At 29.5% G+C, this 17,443-nt stretch overlaps 1 protein-coding gene across 2 annotated transcripts; it reads right to left on the bottom strand.

The window, feature by feature from the left end:
* Positions 1 to 5,970: 5,970 nt before the first annotated feature.
* On the bottom strand, positions 5,971 to 14,903 carry LOC110654117 (uncharacterized). Of its 2 annotated transcripts, XM_021810002.2 has the most exons (5): positions 13,965 to 14,903; positions 13,295 to 13,331; positions 9,849 to 10,085; positions 9,464 to 9,511; positions 5,971 to 6,626 (listed from the first exon to the last, which is right to left on the bottom strand). In XM_021810002.2, exons 1-5 carry the CDS (start codon positions 14,285 to 14,287, stop codon positions 6,144 to 6,146), a joined length of 1,128 nt encoding a protein of 375 aa, XP_021665694.2. In that variant the 5' UTR covers positions 14,288 to 14,903; the 3' UTR covers positions 5,971 to 6,143. The 2 variants fall into 2 exon arrangements, with proteins under 2 accessions (XP_021665694.2, XP_021665695.2); XM_021810003.2 differs by lacking the exon at positions 9,464 to 9,511.
* Between the last annotated feature and the right edge of the window lie 2,540 nt (positions 14,904 to 17,443).

Below are 17,443 nucleotides of genomic sequence, written 5' to 3'. Positions count from 1 at the left end.
TAAAATGTTATAAACCTAGTAAAATGGTTTCTTATACAAGATTTATCGCTAAGGTGTGGTGTAATATGATATGGTGGCTCTGTTACATCTGTTACTTGATTTGGTGGCTTTACCTCATCTGTTATACGATCTAGTGGCTCTGCCGCATCTGTTATCTGATCTAATGGCTTTGTTACAAATGTGATCCTCTCAACTCTAAATTGATGCATATAGGTTTAAGAATATAAAGTAAAAATGGTTACAATAACCTACCAAAATGAATAAAAAGACTAATATGATTATATGAGGCTATATCAAGTTCACTAATAGGGTGGCTTAAAAAGGTAATGCAAAATTAAAAAAAAAAAAAAAAAAAAAAAAAAGGAATAAAGTATCATAAACCTTTTTTCTTTTAATGATATGAAGACAAGTGAACTTTTATGTTAATACTAATAATAATTATGTTATGAAATGAAGTGTAACTTTGATTGCCCATTAATATATGATTATGACATGAGTTGGCCATTCATGAATTAATGGATCACATGGATAATAGAATCATGACATATGAATGTATTTCACAAAGGGTTGTCTTTAAGTGGTTCTTGCTCAACCTTTTAATTAACCATAAGCGCCTCAATCCAATAAAAGATAAAAATCTATTGTGAGAAAGAGAGAGAGAGATTAAATAATGGAATTAAATAGAGGGGTTTTTTCAAACTCTATTATTCTGTAAATGAGAGTGTTGTTTTCATAACCATGTTTGCATAATCTTGGATAATGGAAAGAATTCTTATAATCTACTTAATGTTATGCTATCAAATGTGTGATTAATGAAGGTATATCCAAGCATGAGTATTTTTAGAAAGGTGATAATACTTACAAACAATATACTAAGTTGTGATGATAGATTAACTAGTGCAAAATGCTTAAACTGGCATGATTATGTAATGATTTCTATGATTGCTACCTCTATAGGTGAAAATGTGTTACAAAAACCTATAAGGGAATAGAAATAAAACATCAATATGTCTTAGTCTAATCAACCTTACACATAATAATGTGAATTGACAGTTTATGCGAACAATGTTTCTGTTGTGTTATAGGTATGCTATTATTGCAACATGATGGTTCTTACCATTGATCTATTACAGATACTTTTGTTTCTAAAATAAATTGAACAATATGTCTTCTTGGATGCAACTGGTCCATGGAAGTATAAAAGTAATAATTAGATGAACAGTTATTCTAAATTAGGATGACTCTTATTAAATTGTTCTAGACAATGATTGTATGTAATTGTAATTGAGCTCTTCTGAGTCTTATACCTCTACTAAATTTCCTGACGCATATGTTGTATTAGGAAACTACTTCCCTTAATAAGACAAATGTTGTATCATGAACTATATCCCTATGAAGGATTGTCTTATGTTTACATATTGTTATTCTGGTTTCCAAAAGTTAAGTGATCAGTTGGTTGAAGTACATGTGAAGAATTCTAAAGCACAATTGACAGGGGTGGATGTTGAACGAATGGCAATTTAAATGAAGGAATTGAGTAAGAAATTTATGCAAGGACTAATATCCAAATAACCTTATAGAAGTTTCTTTTATATCACTTGATTCTAATAATGTTTTTGTATTGTCATAGGACCCTTTAAGTAATGAATGGACTTAAAGGATCTTCATCGTGAAATCCTTGGTTCCTCAATAGAAAAGCATGTTACCTACTAGACATGAAGAAAGTTAGGTTAGTAAGACTTGGGTCATGTACGTGAACATAAACATATTTGATTTAACAATTTAAACTTTATAAAATTACTTTTGTTTAGTTGTTTTTGCGGATTGTAATTTAAATGAATGCTCACATTTTGGGATTGGATCCAAGTTATGCTCACTTCCCGCTCAATGCAACTTATTTTAATTGTCTAAGGTTGATTTTCAAATGTTATGCTAGACATTGTACAAAGGGATAATAAGATTCACTCTTATAAAAAAGGACTCCGGAAGATTTTTCGTAAAATTCAATTACTCTAAGCTAATTATATTACTAATCAAATTGAAAGGTGTAAATAAAGTATTATTACAAATATGAAATTATTGATGTGAATATTAGCTTAAAGGATATAGCTAGTTAGCTCAACCATAACTAAGAAAATAGGTATGAACTCAAAGTTGATCCCTAATGTAAATCTAGTGTTATGGAGAACTTGTCTGTATCCCCACCCACTATTCTTACACTTATAACCACCTCCTTGTACATGCCCTTAACAACAATTACATATTTGAGATTGAGTCATTTGTTCTTTAACACTGATGCAATGTGTTGCGAAAAAAAAAAAAAGGATCATCACACCTACAAATCTCAAAAATAAAATGAGATTTAATCCAAAAACATCAAAATAAAATGAGACTTAATCCAAAGTTTTAAGGATGATCAAAGCAATCTAGATATGAAAAGAGAGAACTCGTATTGAACAAATCTAAAAAACTTCTAAAATCTATAGATTACATGACTATTTGTAATGTTTATAATCCTAATCTAACTTAAATTAAAAAGAAATAGGTAAAATGTTTTGACATTCTAAATTCAACAGAAAATAAGCTATAACTAATTGGGGATAAAAATACATAGGAAAATTTGACTCCTTGTTGAAATAGGATTATAATAGTCTTTTTATCGAAGCTTGCACTATCTGCTAGTGCATAATGAAGCTTGTACACTACCCCTAGTGTGGATTGTGGACTGATGAAAAAAATGGAATCTTGGATGCTACATGAGATAATATGGAATAAAGCCTATATATTGGGTACCAGTGTGTTTCTTGAGAATTAGGATGTCAACTTGTTTACACACCACATCATTTACCAACACTTTAGGAAAAATTTTGACCTTTAATTTTAAAGGGTTGAAGAATAAAAAAATTTAAAAGAAAAAAATTGAAAGATCATAACACTCTACATTCTTGGTCAATATCAATGAATTGGACCCGAACAAAATTGAATTCAATAATTTCATGTCTTTCTTAGCATCCTTAAGCTCACCTAGACAAAGAAAATAAATTGAAGTAATAGAAATAAAGGGGTTAGATAAATCTCCATTTTCCATGACATTAAATTTGTCAATCTCCATTGATTTCTCCACCGTTTATTATTGTTTAAGTTTTATTGAATCTCCACTCTCTTTGCTCTTCCTTATAAATTTCATCTTCCTCCTTTAAGATAGATTGATCAAGAAATTCTAATTCAATCTCATCATTGCCAATCATAGCAAAATCCATTATAAATCTTCAAACTCAATTTTCTTTGCTTCGAGTAGATCTTTTTGTTCTTGCTTCAAATCTCTAACACCCTTTGATGTCTCAACAAGCTTTACGACTTCCACCTCCATATTTTTTGTTTCTATTAATGTACACAATACCTAAACACCACTTCCTCTATATATATTCATCATTAGTGACAAGTGTTCTTCTAGAATTAAAAAGAACATAATCATGATTGACACTACAATGCTTGACTCCTCCAACTTGATTTAAGTTATGGCTTCTCTTCTCAACAACACAAACTCAAAATAAGATATGCATTAGATCTTGAATCTCTCGCAGTTGACACCCATGTTGCGCATAGATGTTCATTATTTACATGTATATGTGATAAATTTGAGGGTGATGACAATTCTGCATATGTTCTTATTTATGTCACTTCATTTTAATTAGTTTCCATGTATCTATGCTTCTATAAAAATTATATTTGTAATCTTCATGACATTCTATAATGTTAAATTGAATAAGTTATGGTTGTCCAAAGTTATAGTGTCTATAGATCGTGATTTATAGTACAACCAAATTTCAATGTTCATATCTCCCTCAATTCTTCATCTTAATCTGCGATTCTTGGGTATAAAATTAATTTCAACATATTTTCTAACTTCTCCCATTGGTTTCATGTAAATATCATTTATGGTTTGTAAGATACATTAATTTGAAAAAAGTAGTGAAAATCTGTTTCTGATGCATAATAGTAATGAACCATGATTTTTGTAAATTATTTGGTATAGATTTTATACTAGCTAATAATTTTTTTTCTTTTGATATGATGTCTTGACATGCTTCTGGAATTTTTGCATAATTTATATGCATATTTAACTAATTTTAGAAATTCAAATAAAAAAATACTGTAAATCTGCCTAAATCTGGAACTTTTATGTTGGTTTATAATTTTTTATTTTCATGGCTTATATTGTATTTTGATCTAATGTTAATATTGTACATGATGTGATATGGTATTATAAAGTGTTAGGATTACGTTAGAAGACTTTTGACCATTAGGTAGTTTTAATCAAATAGAAGTCTAAACAACTTAGGAGATCAGTTTTAGGTTTCAACGCAATTTGTTATTAGTTTATTTCATATTATAAATAAAATTGGTAAGTGGCCCTAAGGTAAGTACCAAAAAGGATAATAATTGCATAAAGCTTAACGAGAGTAAGACAGAGATTAACTTGCCAAACTATAAGAGAATGTCCTTCTTTAAGGGTAGTTTGCCACAATGGCAACTGTAATAATTAAAATGTATGTATTTCTTAAACTTTTTTGAAATAATAATTTTGTGTTATTTTATATGTAATATGTAGTAATAATAAAAATTTATTCGGTAAATAATAAAATCAATTTTGTTTGTATTTCACCTATGTTTGGCATGTAAATTAATTTAATTAAATAATTGATAAATTGTAAAATAAATTAGCATATTAGAAACAAATATTTTTAGAATGTAATTGCTTAAACCTTTATGTATTTGATAAAATAAACCAAACATATACATAATTTAATTAGTTTAATTATCCTTATGGTAACTTAATATATAAATAAATAAATTAGTTACATTGAAACTTAGGTCGTGATTGGTGTATTTTGTGAAATTTATTTATAAATCTAAAATTTTTGTATTTGGTTTAAATGAAAATTTATTTAGAGTTCTTAAAAATCAATTCCATAAAATTTATTATAACTAAACCAAATTCGATTAAAATTGATAGAATTTGCAAATGAATTTTAAATTTAAAATCATATATATTTCAAGTAATAAAATTATTCTGTTATTATATATCATTTTATTTTATTTTATTTTATTTATTTCAAACACAAAATTCATTTTATTTAAAATGAATTTTATATTTAATATAAAATATACCAAATAAAAAAATTCATTCATAAATGAAATCTATCATGAAATTCATTTATAAATTAAATAAATTTTACCATAAAATTAAACCAAACAAAGTCTTAAAAGTTATTTGTAAATTAAACCTGTTTATAAACTCAATTGTCAATAATTAATTAATTTTAATCACTTATTAAATATCACTTAATTAAATTTAGTAACCTCATAGATAGAAAGTATTTACGCATGAAAATTATTTGCAAGCAATAACCCCAAGAAGTTAGAAAAAAAATAATAATAATAAACGAGACTTTTAGAAATATTAGAAAATGACTCACACTCGAATTAACGATGTTAGACCAAATAAAAATGATGTCTAACACTTTCTCCTTACGTAATCATTATCCCAAACTAAAAAATTGGGCTATAATGATGATAATTATGAAATCTCTGCAAAAAATAAGTTGTCATACACGACCTTGTCAAAAAATTAAGTTTATCAATTAAGCCCCTTCAGTTGTCCCTTAAAAAATTAATGTCTCAATCAGATATCACTCAAAAGAAACAATAAATATGTTTCAATTATGACCCGACTGACAATTCCTGTCTATTTATACCTTTGTGACATAAATATTTAATACCGTGATAATATTATGAGAAGACAATACTTACTAGTAAATTCAATTCTATTAACATTATATTTTATGTTCAAGAAATGTTATCTAAAGATGTGATATTTAAGTTAAACTAATGTGACTTCATCATGGACATTACTTAAGACACTTTTTACGGTTCTAGCAAATGGCATTTCGTCTTAAGCCACATGCATTATGTTAATTCAATAATGTACTAAGTTGATGAAAACATGCATTATGTTGTTTTCCACAAGTAATTAGACAGTTACTACTTCCTCTTGTTTTGTACACTAATAAATGCACAAAGATTAGAGGGGGCGTTAGTAAGTTTCAGAAAAATCTGTACAAAGCCTGTTGTTGTCATCATCAGCCATCCTGTTTCCCATTCATCCCACTATGCGTTCCCGTGCAGCACTGCCATCCTAGGCATTTAATACTGCAGCAACAACTGGGTATCCAACATTTGGGGCATTTGGGTCGCCAGCAACATTTAAGGCACCTGGATCTCCAACACTCAATGCATTTAGACGTACACAAACATTTTATGCACCTCGATCTGAAACATGCAGGGCATCTTGGCCGCCATAGTTTAAATCTACAGCACTTGTTAGATGCAGTATTCTTAGACCTTGGTTTTAGCCGAAGTTTCTGCCTAATCTTTTTCAGGCGAATTTCTGTGGTTATACTCTCCATTTCTTGAACAAACTTGCAAAGATGGTGGATATAATCAGGGTACAATTCCAAGTTACAATGCCCGCCTCCTTTAATCCATAGAGGCTCATATGGTTCCCTCGCCAATTTCCAGAGTCCATTGCCATGTAACCAGTTTACAACATCATCCTCCGTGCCCTGCAAGAAGACATAATGCAACTTCATTTTTCAACATTTTCTATAATTTGGTAATGTTGATCAGACTAAAGCAGAAATGAATTAACATTGCATGATTAACTCCATAGACCACTTCAGCACATCATCTAGCAATAGCCCCATGTTGGAAACTGAACTAATAAATTGGTAAGTCTGATAAAACAGAGAATTGGTGAGTGCCTGACCATTGAACCATGTTCATGACTATCACATATTCATCTAGAAATAGCTCAGAAGATAGTTATGCATCCAGAAATAACAATAATAGCTTTGCCCTATATGGCATTCAAATAAGACCAAACTTGCACAAGCCAGAAAAATATTTGGGGTAGCCATGACCTGCACTAATGGGATGGACAGTGGTTCCAGGAAGAGTGGTGGGGTGGGAAGAATTAGTGATTGGAAAATTATTAACTAGCAATTGGAGGGTTGTCATGACAACCTACATCGTAGACTTCGGGAAGAAAGAGAGCCAGGATAACACACATGCCATCAGATTCTTGAGATATTTCTGAATCAAACTTTAAGCATCCTCTATTCTCATGGAAATCTCAGCTGATAACCAAAATAAATGCAGCCACATGGACCCCTCTACATTAGACACAGGGCACTCCTAAGACTTGAAGCTAGAAATAGAAACCAAGCTCTGTTGATCCCAACTATCCTTCAAAAGGTTGAAAGGTTATGTTTTGTTTAGAGCATTTTTCCTATAAAGTATGAGTACAACTTCAACAGTGTGACATAAGGATATGCCAAGTACACCTTCAACATTGTTCAGCATGCCAAACAAAAATAAAAGTTCATGGCGAATTTTCATCATAAATAGTTTTAGGCTCCCATTAGTGTTTTCTAAAAAAAAATATTAAAATTTTAAAAAAATAAAAAAAAAAAAAAAAAAAAAAAAAGAAGAAGAAGAAGAAAAGAAAGATTAAAAAAAAAAAAGAAAATGAAAAGAGAGAAGAGAGAAAAAAAACAAAACTTCCCTTCCAACACACACATGCAAAAAAAAAAAAAACAGGCAGCATTTCATATATATATATATTTTCATTTCATGTCAAGTCACACTTCCCACTCCATCACAATTTCATTTTTTTTTTTTTTTTTCACAATTATTTGCTGCAATTTACCATAAAAAAAATTGAAGTAATCAAGAAGAAAAATGCCTTTCCCTACTGCCATTTTCTACCCTAGAGAAAAGTGAAGGTCCCTTCTAGATATTATGTTATCTGAGAATGCAAAGGAATTTTTTATTCTTAATTTGAATAGTGAATTGTAGAAGCAGCTTAGGAGGAAGAGGCAACTTAGGAGGACTGCATGCATTAGGGAGAGAATTACTAAACTATTTTAGTTTAGTTTTGTTGTGTGTTGTGTTGTTTTGTTGGTTGAATTTTTACATTTATAATTTAATAATTTTAAACAATTAACTAAACAATTCAAAAAATTTTTTAACAATTTTTTTTTTTAATTATAAATTTTTTTTCTATGTGTAAATATTAGTAAATATAAATATAAAAATGTAAAATATATTAATTTAATTTATATTTATAATCTCTTCTCTAGAATATATATATTAATTAATTAGTAAATTTATAATTATACACATAGTACTTGAAAAAAATTTGTAAACAATAAAATATCTAAAAATATTCTTTTTATTATTTTTATTTCATTTTTTATTTTTTTATTTAATTTAAAAAATAAAAAAAAAAAAAATTTTTTTATTTTTTTTTTTTTTTTTTTTTTTTTTTATTCCTACAACTACTACTACTACATTTATAAATGAGAATTGCAATATTTATTTATCTCTTTAATTTTTTCATCTCCATTTTGTTGAGAGGGTTTTCTTTATTGTTTGAATTCGTTTATAATATGACTTAAAATTTTAACTTAATTTCAACCAATTATTCATTTTATATATCATTTAGCCTAATGATTATCATATTTTTGGAGGTGAAAATTTGTGGGAAAAAGCAACTAAAACTAATTTACAATTATGAAATCCCATTTATTTTGAGACAGATTTATGCAAAATTCAGGTTTTCTTTAACAAACTATATAAAGTTAATTTCATAAAAACATTTATTTAAGTAAAATTATAATCCCATGAATGTTGTGCAATTAAATATCACAGATAATGTTTAATAATTGAATTAAAAGAATGTTAGAGTTCAAGTCCAATTAGAATTAAGATTGAAAATAAATTAAATTTAAGTAAAATTTTATTTAGGAAGAAATAAGGAAAAAAAAAAAGTTGCTTTAAATTTCGGTCATCACCGAAATTAGCCAAGAACAGGATTTGTGAGCCCAAATTGGAATCTTTGTCCTATTTAGATTTGGAGAGTCATGTGGCCTATAAAAGTATGTTTTGCGTGGCCACCTTTGAAGTAGGGAAAGGCAAGCAATAGAGAAAAAATCAGGCCACGGAAATTGAGTAAGGGTGCACCGTGAGTGTTTTCTTTGAGTGATTGAGGGTGAGAAAAATAATTAGTGTGTGTAATTATTTTTCCTTTAATAGTGGATTTATTGGTAGAGAATGCTTACACCAAACCATAATAAATTGTGTGTTATTTAATTTTGTATGGGTGTGAATTTTCACAACAAAGAATTAGAGGAAATTGAAAAAGTGGTGGAATATTTCATCAATCCTTCAAGACTACGCATGGATATAACAATCTTTATAATGTAGTCATTGGCATCACTTGATCATTGCATTTTCTTTGATTATAAAAGATAATATGTATATGAACAAAAAGCAAGCTACCAGAAATCCAAATGAATAAATAAATAAATAAATAAATAAGGGGAAGAATCAAACTTACATGTATCACTAGCACAGGGCACTTCACCTTTCGAATTTTGTTTATATTCTGCATTTATAAGGCTAGTATGAATTGTTGAAGTGACAATAAAGAGCATAACACAGGCATAATGCTTATTGGTAAATGAACCTTTAGGGTCTAACACTGGGAATATTTAGAATATTCCCGACACACTACACGTTTAGTAAAATATAGTACTCGTTGCACAAACATATAAGTGCAACGAGTACTATATTTTAGTACACCAAAAGGACTAAGCAAGTTCCCCTAACATTGAGATTCTACACAATACATAGATATTCTAACAGGCCAATTGATATTATTGTTCTGATTTAGCTTATCGCAAAGGCAACTCTAGTAACATCAACCAGGATAACCCACTTACCTTGTATATGTCAAAGCAGAATGTGAACTTCACATGGCACAGCACGCGAAGACCAGAAAGAATAGCACTATGCAAAACAACACCTCTCAGCCTTGGCAACTTAGCTGCCAAGTGCAATGTTGGACCACTACCAACTGACTGCCCATACAAAATTATGTCTTCCTGACAAACTCCATATTCTGTCTGAAGACACTGGTAAACTGCCTCTATATCAGCATAGGTATTAGATTCACTTGGCTGGACATCAAAATCACAAAACAAAGTTAAGCTCTTGAGCAATCAATGTTAGATCGTCATAAGCTTATTTTAAATGAACTGTTAAAAGCCAAAAATAAAGCATTGCAACTAGTATGACTGTTTAAAGTGATAATGGGTGCAGCTCCTCTTTTTTATACATCACTGATTCAGCAAAACATCACAGCAACTTCTTGATGATGATGATGAACATGCCCAAAGGAATGGCCCTTCCCTCCCTTTGTGCTTCTCTCCATCTTCATTTCCACAATCACCACATCTCCTTTCCTGAACATCAGTGCCAATTCACTCTAATAACCCAAATATAAAAAGATGTTTCCTAGCTCTGCCTACTAGTAGCTAACCATTCATAGGACTCTTCATTGGATCCTAAAATGGAGTGTCAGATGGAAACAGGAGCGATCCATCTGCGGATTTTTTTTTAATATTTTCCAAACTCCATTTGCACCAAATATTGATAGCAGTAATGCAAGATCTGTTCATTGATAAGCATCCTAAAAACTGGCCTTCTATTAGTCTTCAAAGTACATTTCAGCATTATGGAAAGGTATAAGAAGTGTTCATTGCAAGAGAGATAAATGTTTTGATATCTAAAGTGCACAATATTGCAGCGGTAATTCAGATGTTTAATAAATCATGGCTTAACAAAAACAATATTCATATGAAGATTGAGTGTTTTGATAGATCTCCTGCTCCCAGGAATAATAATTCCAGCTGTGATTGGAAATAGGGATTCTAACAAGGAAAGGACTCCTTATTATTCGAGGGATAAGAGGTCTAATTTGCAGGTGTTTTGATAATTCATAGCTTAACAAAAACAAGATTCATATGAAGATTCAGTGTTTTGATAGATCTCCTGCTCTCAGGAATAATAATTCCAACTGTGATTGGAAATAGGGATTCTAACAAGGAAAGGACTCCTTATCATGTGAGTGATAAGAGGTCTTATTTGCAGGTGATAAGGATATGGCTAAAGGGTTAGAATTTGAGAAGGAATCGCCTTATCTTTGGACATGATAAACTTGAGAGTGAATGTGAACTTTGAAGCCCAGTATTTTAAAAGTTCTTACTTGGATTAACTCCTCAAGGAACGAAAGACCATGAAGGTTGCAAAATATTTTCATTGCATTGAAATCTTGAGGAGCTCTTTACAAAGTTTCTTGTGCAGAGAGAACAAAATCATATTGCAGATTAGTTTGCTAAACTGGTTGTTAAAAGGTTTCAATAGTTTGTTTCACGGCTTGGATTTAATTTTCTTTCATAGTTTCTTCTTTGTTCTCTATTTGGATGCACTAGTTCTACTCTGCAGGACTCTTATTTTGGTTGCTTCTAAGATTTGACCATGCATGCTTTTGCTAAGCCAAGCCCATTTCATAGATCAGCACCACCTATTATATTAAGGTTTTAATCCAATGGTTCTGTATTTTGATCTCTTGCTGTTATGATCTTGTCTTGTCAATTTCATTTGGGAATCAATCTCTGGAAAAGCTTGCAGAATTTGATTGTTATTTCTTTTAGAGGCTCGTGCTACTTTTACATTTCTGCAATACACAAGGTCAGGGTTTCTAACCGTGCTGGCTCTGAGTTTTCCCTCTTTGCTGCACATGGCTTGGTCAGTAGGTACGTTTGCTTTGTTCTCTTTGCCATGTGTTTTGCCTTTCTTCTGCTATTATCAGCAACTTTCGTTCTGTGTAGTCAGTTGGTTTATATAGCTTTTTGGATTTGGTTTACTGCATCTTCATTTTAGGAGTAACTTATCATTATTAATGCTAATCTTATTTGATTTATCACCAAAAAAATAAAAAATAAAAAGGCAATGTGATGTGGAGATGATGACCACAACAACAATTTGATCATGGAGGAGTGATGATTTCAGTACCACTACTGGTGGTGAAAATGAGGAAGGAACCAATGGATCTAAATCTACATTAAAAGTGAATATGCATGGATCCTCAATATACATATGTGGACAGTTCATTTTTGGGTGAAAAGGTAGGAAGAGAGAAAGCGAGAGAGAGAGAGAGAGAGAGAGAGAGAGAAAAGAAATCTCTCATTTTATAATTTGTGCTGTAGAGGAATGAGTGAGGGAGCTGATGTCATTAGCTTGGCTTTGTCCAATGATTGCAGTAGGACTGTGAGAGAAAATGGTTCAGATGAATATGGTTAATAACAATTTGAAGACTATAGTCTAATGTGCAGAGAGAGCACGAGCCAAGAGAGGGTGAAGGTTCACATTAGTAAGGAAACTATGCATAATCAGATGGGAAAATGTGACTTAGATAGTAGAAAATAATGGCATAGGGACATGAAAGACATCTTAGCTCAAAAGTGAGTTTTCAGCCACTGTTCACTAAGAGGCGGAAGAGCCCATATTTAACCAAACTGATATTGTCAATATAAAATTTTAGCACCTTGAAAGGAAGACAAGAAAAGGAAGAAGGAAGGCAAGCTGGCATAGTGCCATCAACACATACTGTTCCTTCAAATGCAAATAATATGAACTTTATAAAACCCCGTTGGTCACTATTTAACTGTTTTCATTATTTAAGTTAAGCTATCTTGTTGGCTAAAATGCTTTGGAAACCTTTTCATATCCTTGATAGAAGATATGTCCCAAGGCAGATGCCCAGCCCTCAGAAGGTTAGCAGAATTTAAACGTACTTTAGCAAAAATGGAAAATTTTATAAACTGTTACTTTTACTCAAGACTTGAAATCTGTTCCAAGCACACAAGCAGAAGATAAGAAGACGAGGTTATGAATACAAGCCTTAATTTTAATTTGATAGGATAACATTGTTGGGGAATGTAAGTGGGAGTTTAGTTGAGTTCTGGCTTGAAGTTTCTATGGAAAGTACTGTAGTAATATTGTTCAAAGTTCTGTTTTTCTTATTTTGTGGGTTAAGTTACTTTGGCTGTTGGGGATGTTTATTAGTTTGTCTCAATCCAAGAGTGTATTTGCAGTTTCTCCACGGTGCAATCCTGAGAGCTATCCTATCACAAGACACAGCATAAAGCATGCCTTTGTCACCCAAATGTAGTTTTAGAACCCAAATCATATTCCTAATCATAGAAGCTAGCTATTCAAACATTATATGTATCACATGGTTGAGTTCAATCTATTCTGCTCGGTACAATGCTTAAAACAAGTCAACTCAAGCTCATAAGTTCAATTTGAACAAATGAGAGCTTACCTTACCATTGGAAGCTCCATACCCAGAATAATCATATCTGCATAATAGCAATCAGATGGCAGATATCACAATACGACCCAATTAAGAAATGGTAAAATAACAGATAAAAATACACTTAAAAGGACCAAAAAAAGAAAGAGAGAGAGAGAGAACTCCAAAATAGGTCTAGAAAAATACGTAAATCTGAGGAACTGATCAATCTCAGAGTTTGATAAAGAAATAGTTAGTGAACCGTGAAAGCAAGAAAAGGCATTTGATAAAGCGATCTGCATTATAGAAAGACTACATGAAATGACACATCAAAAAATACCAACGACAGTTAACAGCATCGAAAATTTAACAGAGCTCAAAAGGCACAAAAGTCTCTGAAGAAACTGAGTTTTACCAATGCTATCCAAATACATCCATTACTTTTATGTGAGTAAATTTTAAAAAGTTAATAATTAAGAAGAAAAAAAAATAGAAAACTTACCAGCTTTCTTTACTATTATTTATTTATAATTTATAAATAAATAAAACCATTACCGCTGCTAATGAAAACTGAATCTTATCACCCATTATAATCAGTATAAAATCACAGATCTAACCCCAAAAAAATCACAAAAGCCATAAAATAGTAGAAAATATAAAATGAGACTAGCCCTTAAAAAATATAAAATGAAACACTAACCCCATGATATTAACTCTGAGATTGATCTTGAGCTGGACAAAGAGGTCATAAAGCTGGCCAAGGTCAGCAGCATTGCCATGGGAGTAGAGAAGAGTGAGTCTTGCATATGGGTTTTTCAGATAAAAAGCAACAATCTTGTTGCCTTTCTTTGTATCAATCAATAGCACATCAAATGAAGTATCATCAGCAAGAGGAAGTGGCATTGAAGAAGACGATGAGACCACAGTGACCTTGCCATCATCTCTCTTATTGATCTGATAGGTAGGTGGAGATGGAGGAAAGAAAGCAAATTTTGCAGCTAACTGAGAGAACATGCACCCCATTCACCCTCCAACAATATTCTGAAGATAACCCACTAAAGTCATTGAAAAAATGAACAAACTTTAGTTCATCTGCAAAGTAACAAGGAAGAGAGGCATGTGGGTATTTTATTAGTAAAATGGAAAGACAAGATCTTTTATTGTTTTTTCTTTTTTCTTTTCTTGTCCTTTTGGAAGTATTCTGGGTTAGTGTATATATATATATATATATAGCGAGAGAGAGAGAGAGAGAGAGAGGTAGTAATTGAGGAGAGGCTTTTGGGAGCTTGGGTTGCGTTTGTCTAGCTAAAATTGCATTAGGATACTGTTAAATGTTATGGGATGAAATTTGCCGACTTGAGCAGAGAGAGAGAGAGAGAGAGAGAGAGAGAGAGAGAGGGGCGGTGAGGCAAGTTTATGTAGTGAAAGCAGAGAGGATTGCAGGTAGTGTATAGTTACTAGTTAGTGACTCACTTGGGAGTCTGGGGAACTGAAAGAAACAGAGAGACAGAGAGAGAAAGAGAGAGAGAGAATCCATTTGAGTGTTAAGATGGGACAGAGAGAGAAAGAGAAAGAGAAAGAGAAGAGAGGGTTAACTTCAAAACTGAGTTTTGAACAGATGTTGAGTGCAGTGCATGACTTCATTGTCTGTCAGTTGTACAGATGGAGTCAATATATATATACACTTCAAACAAAACCGACTCTCTAGTAAATGACATTTTTCTTCTGCTTTCCCTATTTTACTTGTTTTTTATTTTCTTTTTGGCAAATTTCTAATTTAACTCTTCAAATTGTATCATATTTCTATATACCATTAATTTTTATTATTTAATTATTAAAGAAATTTATATAAATAAAATATATTTTTTTATATTTTAATATTTTATTTTTCTGGGTTCATCTATTTATTCCACAAAATTAGATGAAAAATTAAAAATTAAAAAAAATATATCAAATGACCCATAATCAAATTTTTAAATTTAATAATTACATTATTTAGTATTTATTATTTAATTTAATTAATTATTTCATTGGCATTAAAATTAAATAGTCAAAATTATTTTTCTAAATAAAAATATTATTTTATACACAATAAAAAAAATAATTTAAAATAAATATTTTATTATTTTAATATTTTTATAATTAAAATTATTTTTTAATATTCTCTAATTAATATATTTAAAAAAATAATTTCCTAGCAGAACATGCCATTTTAAGTCTAATTGCTCAAATAGGTAAGTTGTAGAGGTCTTTTTGTAATTACATTTTTATTCATTACCATTAGCTCATTAAATTTTAATTTTATGTAAATTGTCTAATTGAACACATTTTTATTTATTAGTGAATAGAAATATATCATGAATATTTTATAGTGCTTTTATAAAACTTAAACCCCCAATTCTAAATATTAAAAATATATTTTATAAGTTTCAAATGATTCAAAATAAGTTTATATGTTATTTATTTATGATTATTTTAAAATTTTAATTAAATATAATCAAAATAAAATTAAGATTTATTGACATAATTATGATATTAATTTTTATAATCACAATTAAATTTTTTACTTAGTTTAATGACTATTAAAGTAATTTATTCAATTTATTATTTTTTTTTATTACAATCTCTTGAATTTCTACGAACTAGCTCCACCTTTTTGAAATGCAGGATTGAGTATAGAGGGATGTGCACTTTTTGTTTTTTTGTGCAAAGCAAGCATTGATTTGTGGCTTCGTTTCTAAGATGCCATCAATTGCTACTTCCTTTTATTAATTGACATTTGGAATTAGACATAATCATTCTAAAGTCACTCATTATTATTCCTCATAAGGTCATACAAATCATACCATTCTCTATCAAAAACAAATATATATATATATATATATATATATATATATATATATATTCTAAAAAAGTACATTTATAAAAAATAAATTCAATAATTTCTAAATTAAATATTTATAATATAAATACTTAATTTAAATAATATTAAACAAATCTTTATTAAAAAAATGTAAATTTTAGCAATTAAAGGAAAGAAATACAAATGCATTTATTACAGTATAAATATAAAATTGGCATTGGTATGCAAGTCAATAATATAATGACAAATGATTCATAAATATTCTTAAAAATAAGTTTAATAAAACATTATTTATTATTTTTTTATGTGAGGAAATTCTAAATTTTTAATTTCTCAAATTCATTTAAAATGTGCCTAAAAACTTATAGAAATGTGATAGGTATAATATTTTTGTACCAGAGCTATGAATAATTTATCTCAAAGTACATCCTACATCTATATGTCCTATTGTAAACAGACATTTGAGCGTACTTGCCTTCACAAAGGCTTTTTTTTTTTTTTTTCAATGTCTATTCATTGCATAGAAAAGGTTTGGCCCAATAAAAAATATAAGATGTCATTATCTAAATATTGAGCTAAGCCCAAATACAACCAAAATATGACATATAATATTATTTTTCATAATATTATCAAGTAATATTATCTATAATATAGTCATATAATATTTTTTATTTAATTCTTATTTTTTTTAAATATATAACAAAATTTTTATATTTAAAATAATAAAATAATCACATAATTAAATCAATTTTAAATAATATTTCTATTATATTAATATATTTTTATTATGAAATATTCATTAAAAATTTGAGAGATAAACAATTAATAAAAAATATGAAATAATATTTAATTAATAAAAAATAAAATATGAAATAATTAATTAAAACATTATTTAATTTTTCATATATAAAAATTAAAAAAATATATTTAATTAATAAAAATAAAATATATAAAAAATAAAATAATTAATAAAAAATTTTAAATATTATTTAATATTAATTTTTTTTTAAAAAAATATTTATATTAAAATTATATATAGCCATGTACATTAGTACGGATAATTTTTTGTACTTAATAACTATTTAACATTGTGATTGAAGTGTCACCACCCAACCTATGGACCGGACCGGACCGGCACTAGGACTTGGACTAGCCTAAAACCTCCGAGGCCCGTAGTAAGCCTAACTATTCCTTAACCCAATCCTAAAGCCCATATTGAGCCCAATTTCAAGAAATTAACCAGACAGAGTTCGACCATTGTCACAAGGGTTTTGCGATCGCCGGACGAATTCTCACCGAAGTGAGAAAAGTTAGGA

This window comes from Hevea brasiliensis, chromosome 15 (assembly GCF_030052815.1).
Source record: "Hevea brasiliensis isolate MT/VB/25A 57/8 chromosome 15, ASM3005281v1, whole genome shotgun sequence".
Lineage (NCBI taxonomy): Eukaryota > Viridiplantae > Streptophyta > Magnoliopsida > Malpighiales > Euphorbiaceae > Hevea > Hevea brasiliensis.
This window is presented reverse-complemented; position numbering and strand designations above follow the sequence as displayed.

Excerpts from the sequence above, each read along its gene's own strand:
- LOC110654117 (XM_021810002.2), bottom strand. The coding sequence starts at position 14,287 with ATGGGGTGCATGTTCTCTCAGTTAGCTGCAAAATTTGCTTTCTTTCCT. Across the intron at positions 10,086-13,294 it reads ATGGAGCTTCCAATGGTAAG|CCAAGTGAATCTAATACCTA; the intron begins GTAAGCTCTCAT and ends TTTGATGTCCAG. Across the intron at positions 6,627-9,463 it reads GCCCTGTGCTAGTGATACAT|GGCACGGAGGATGATGTTGT; the intron begins GTAAGTTTGATT and ends GTCTTCTTGCAG.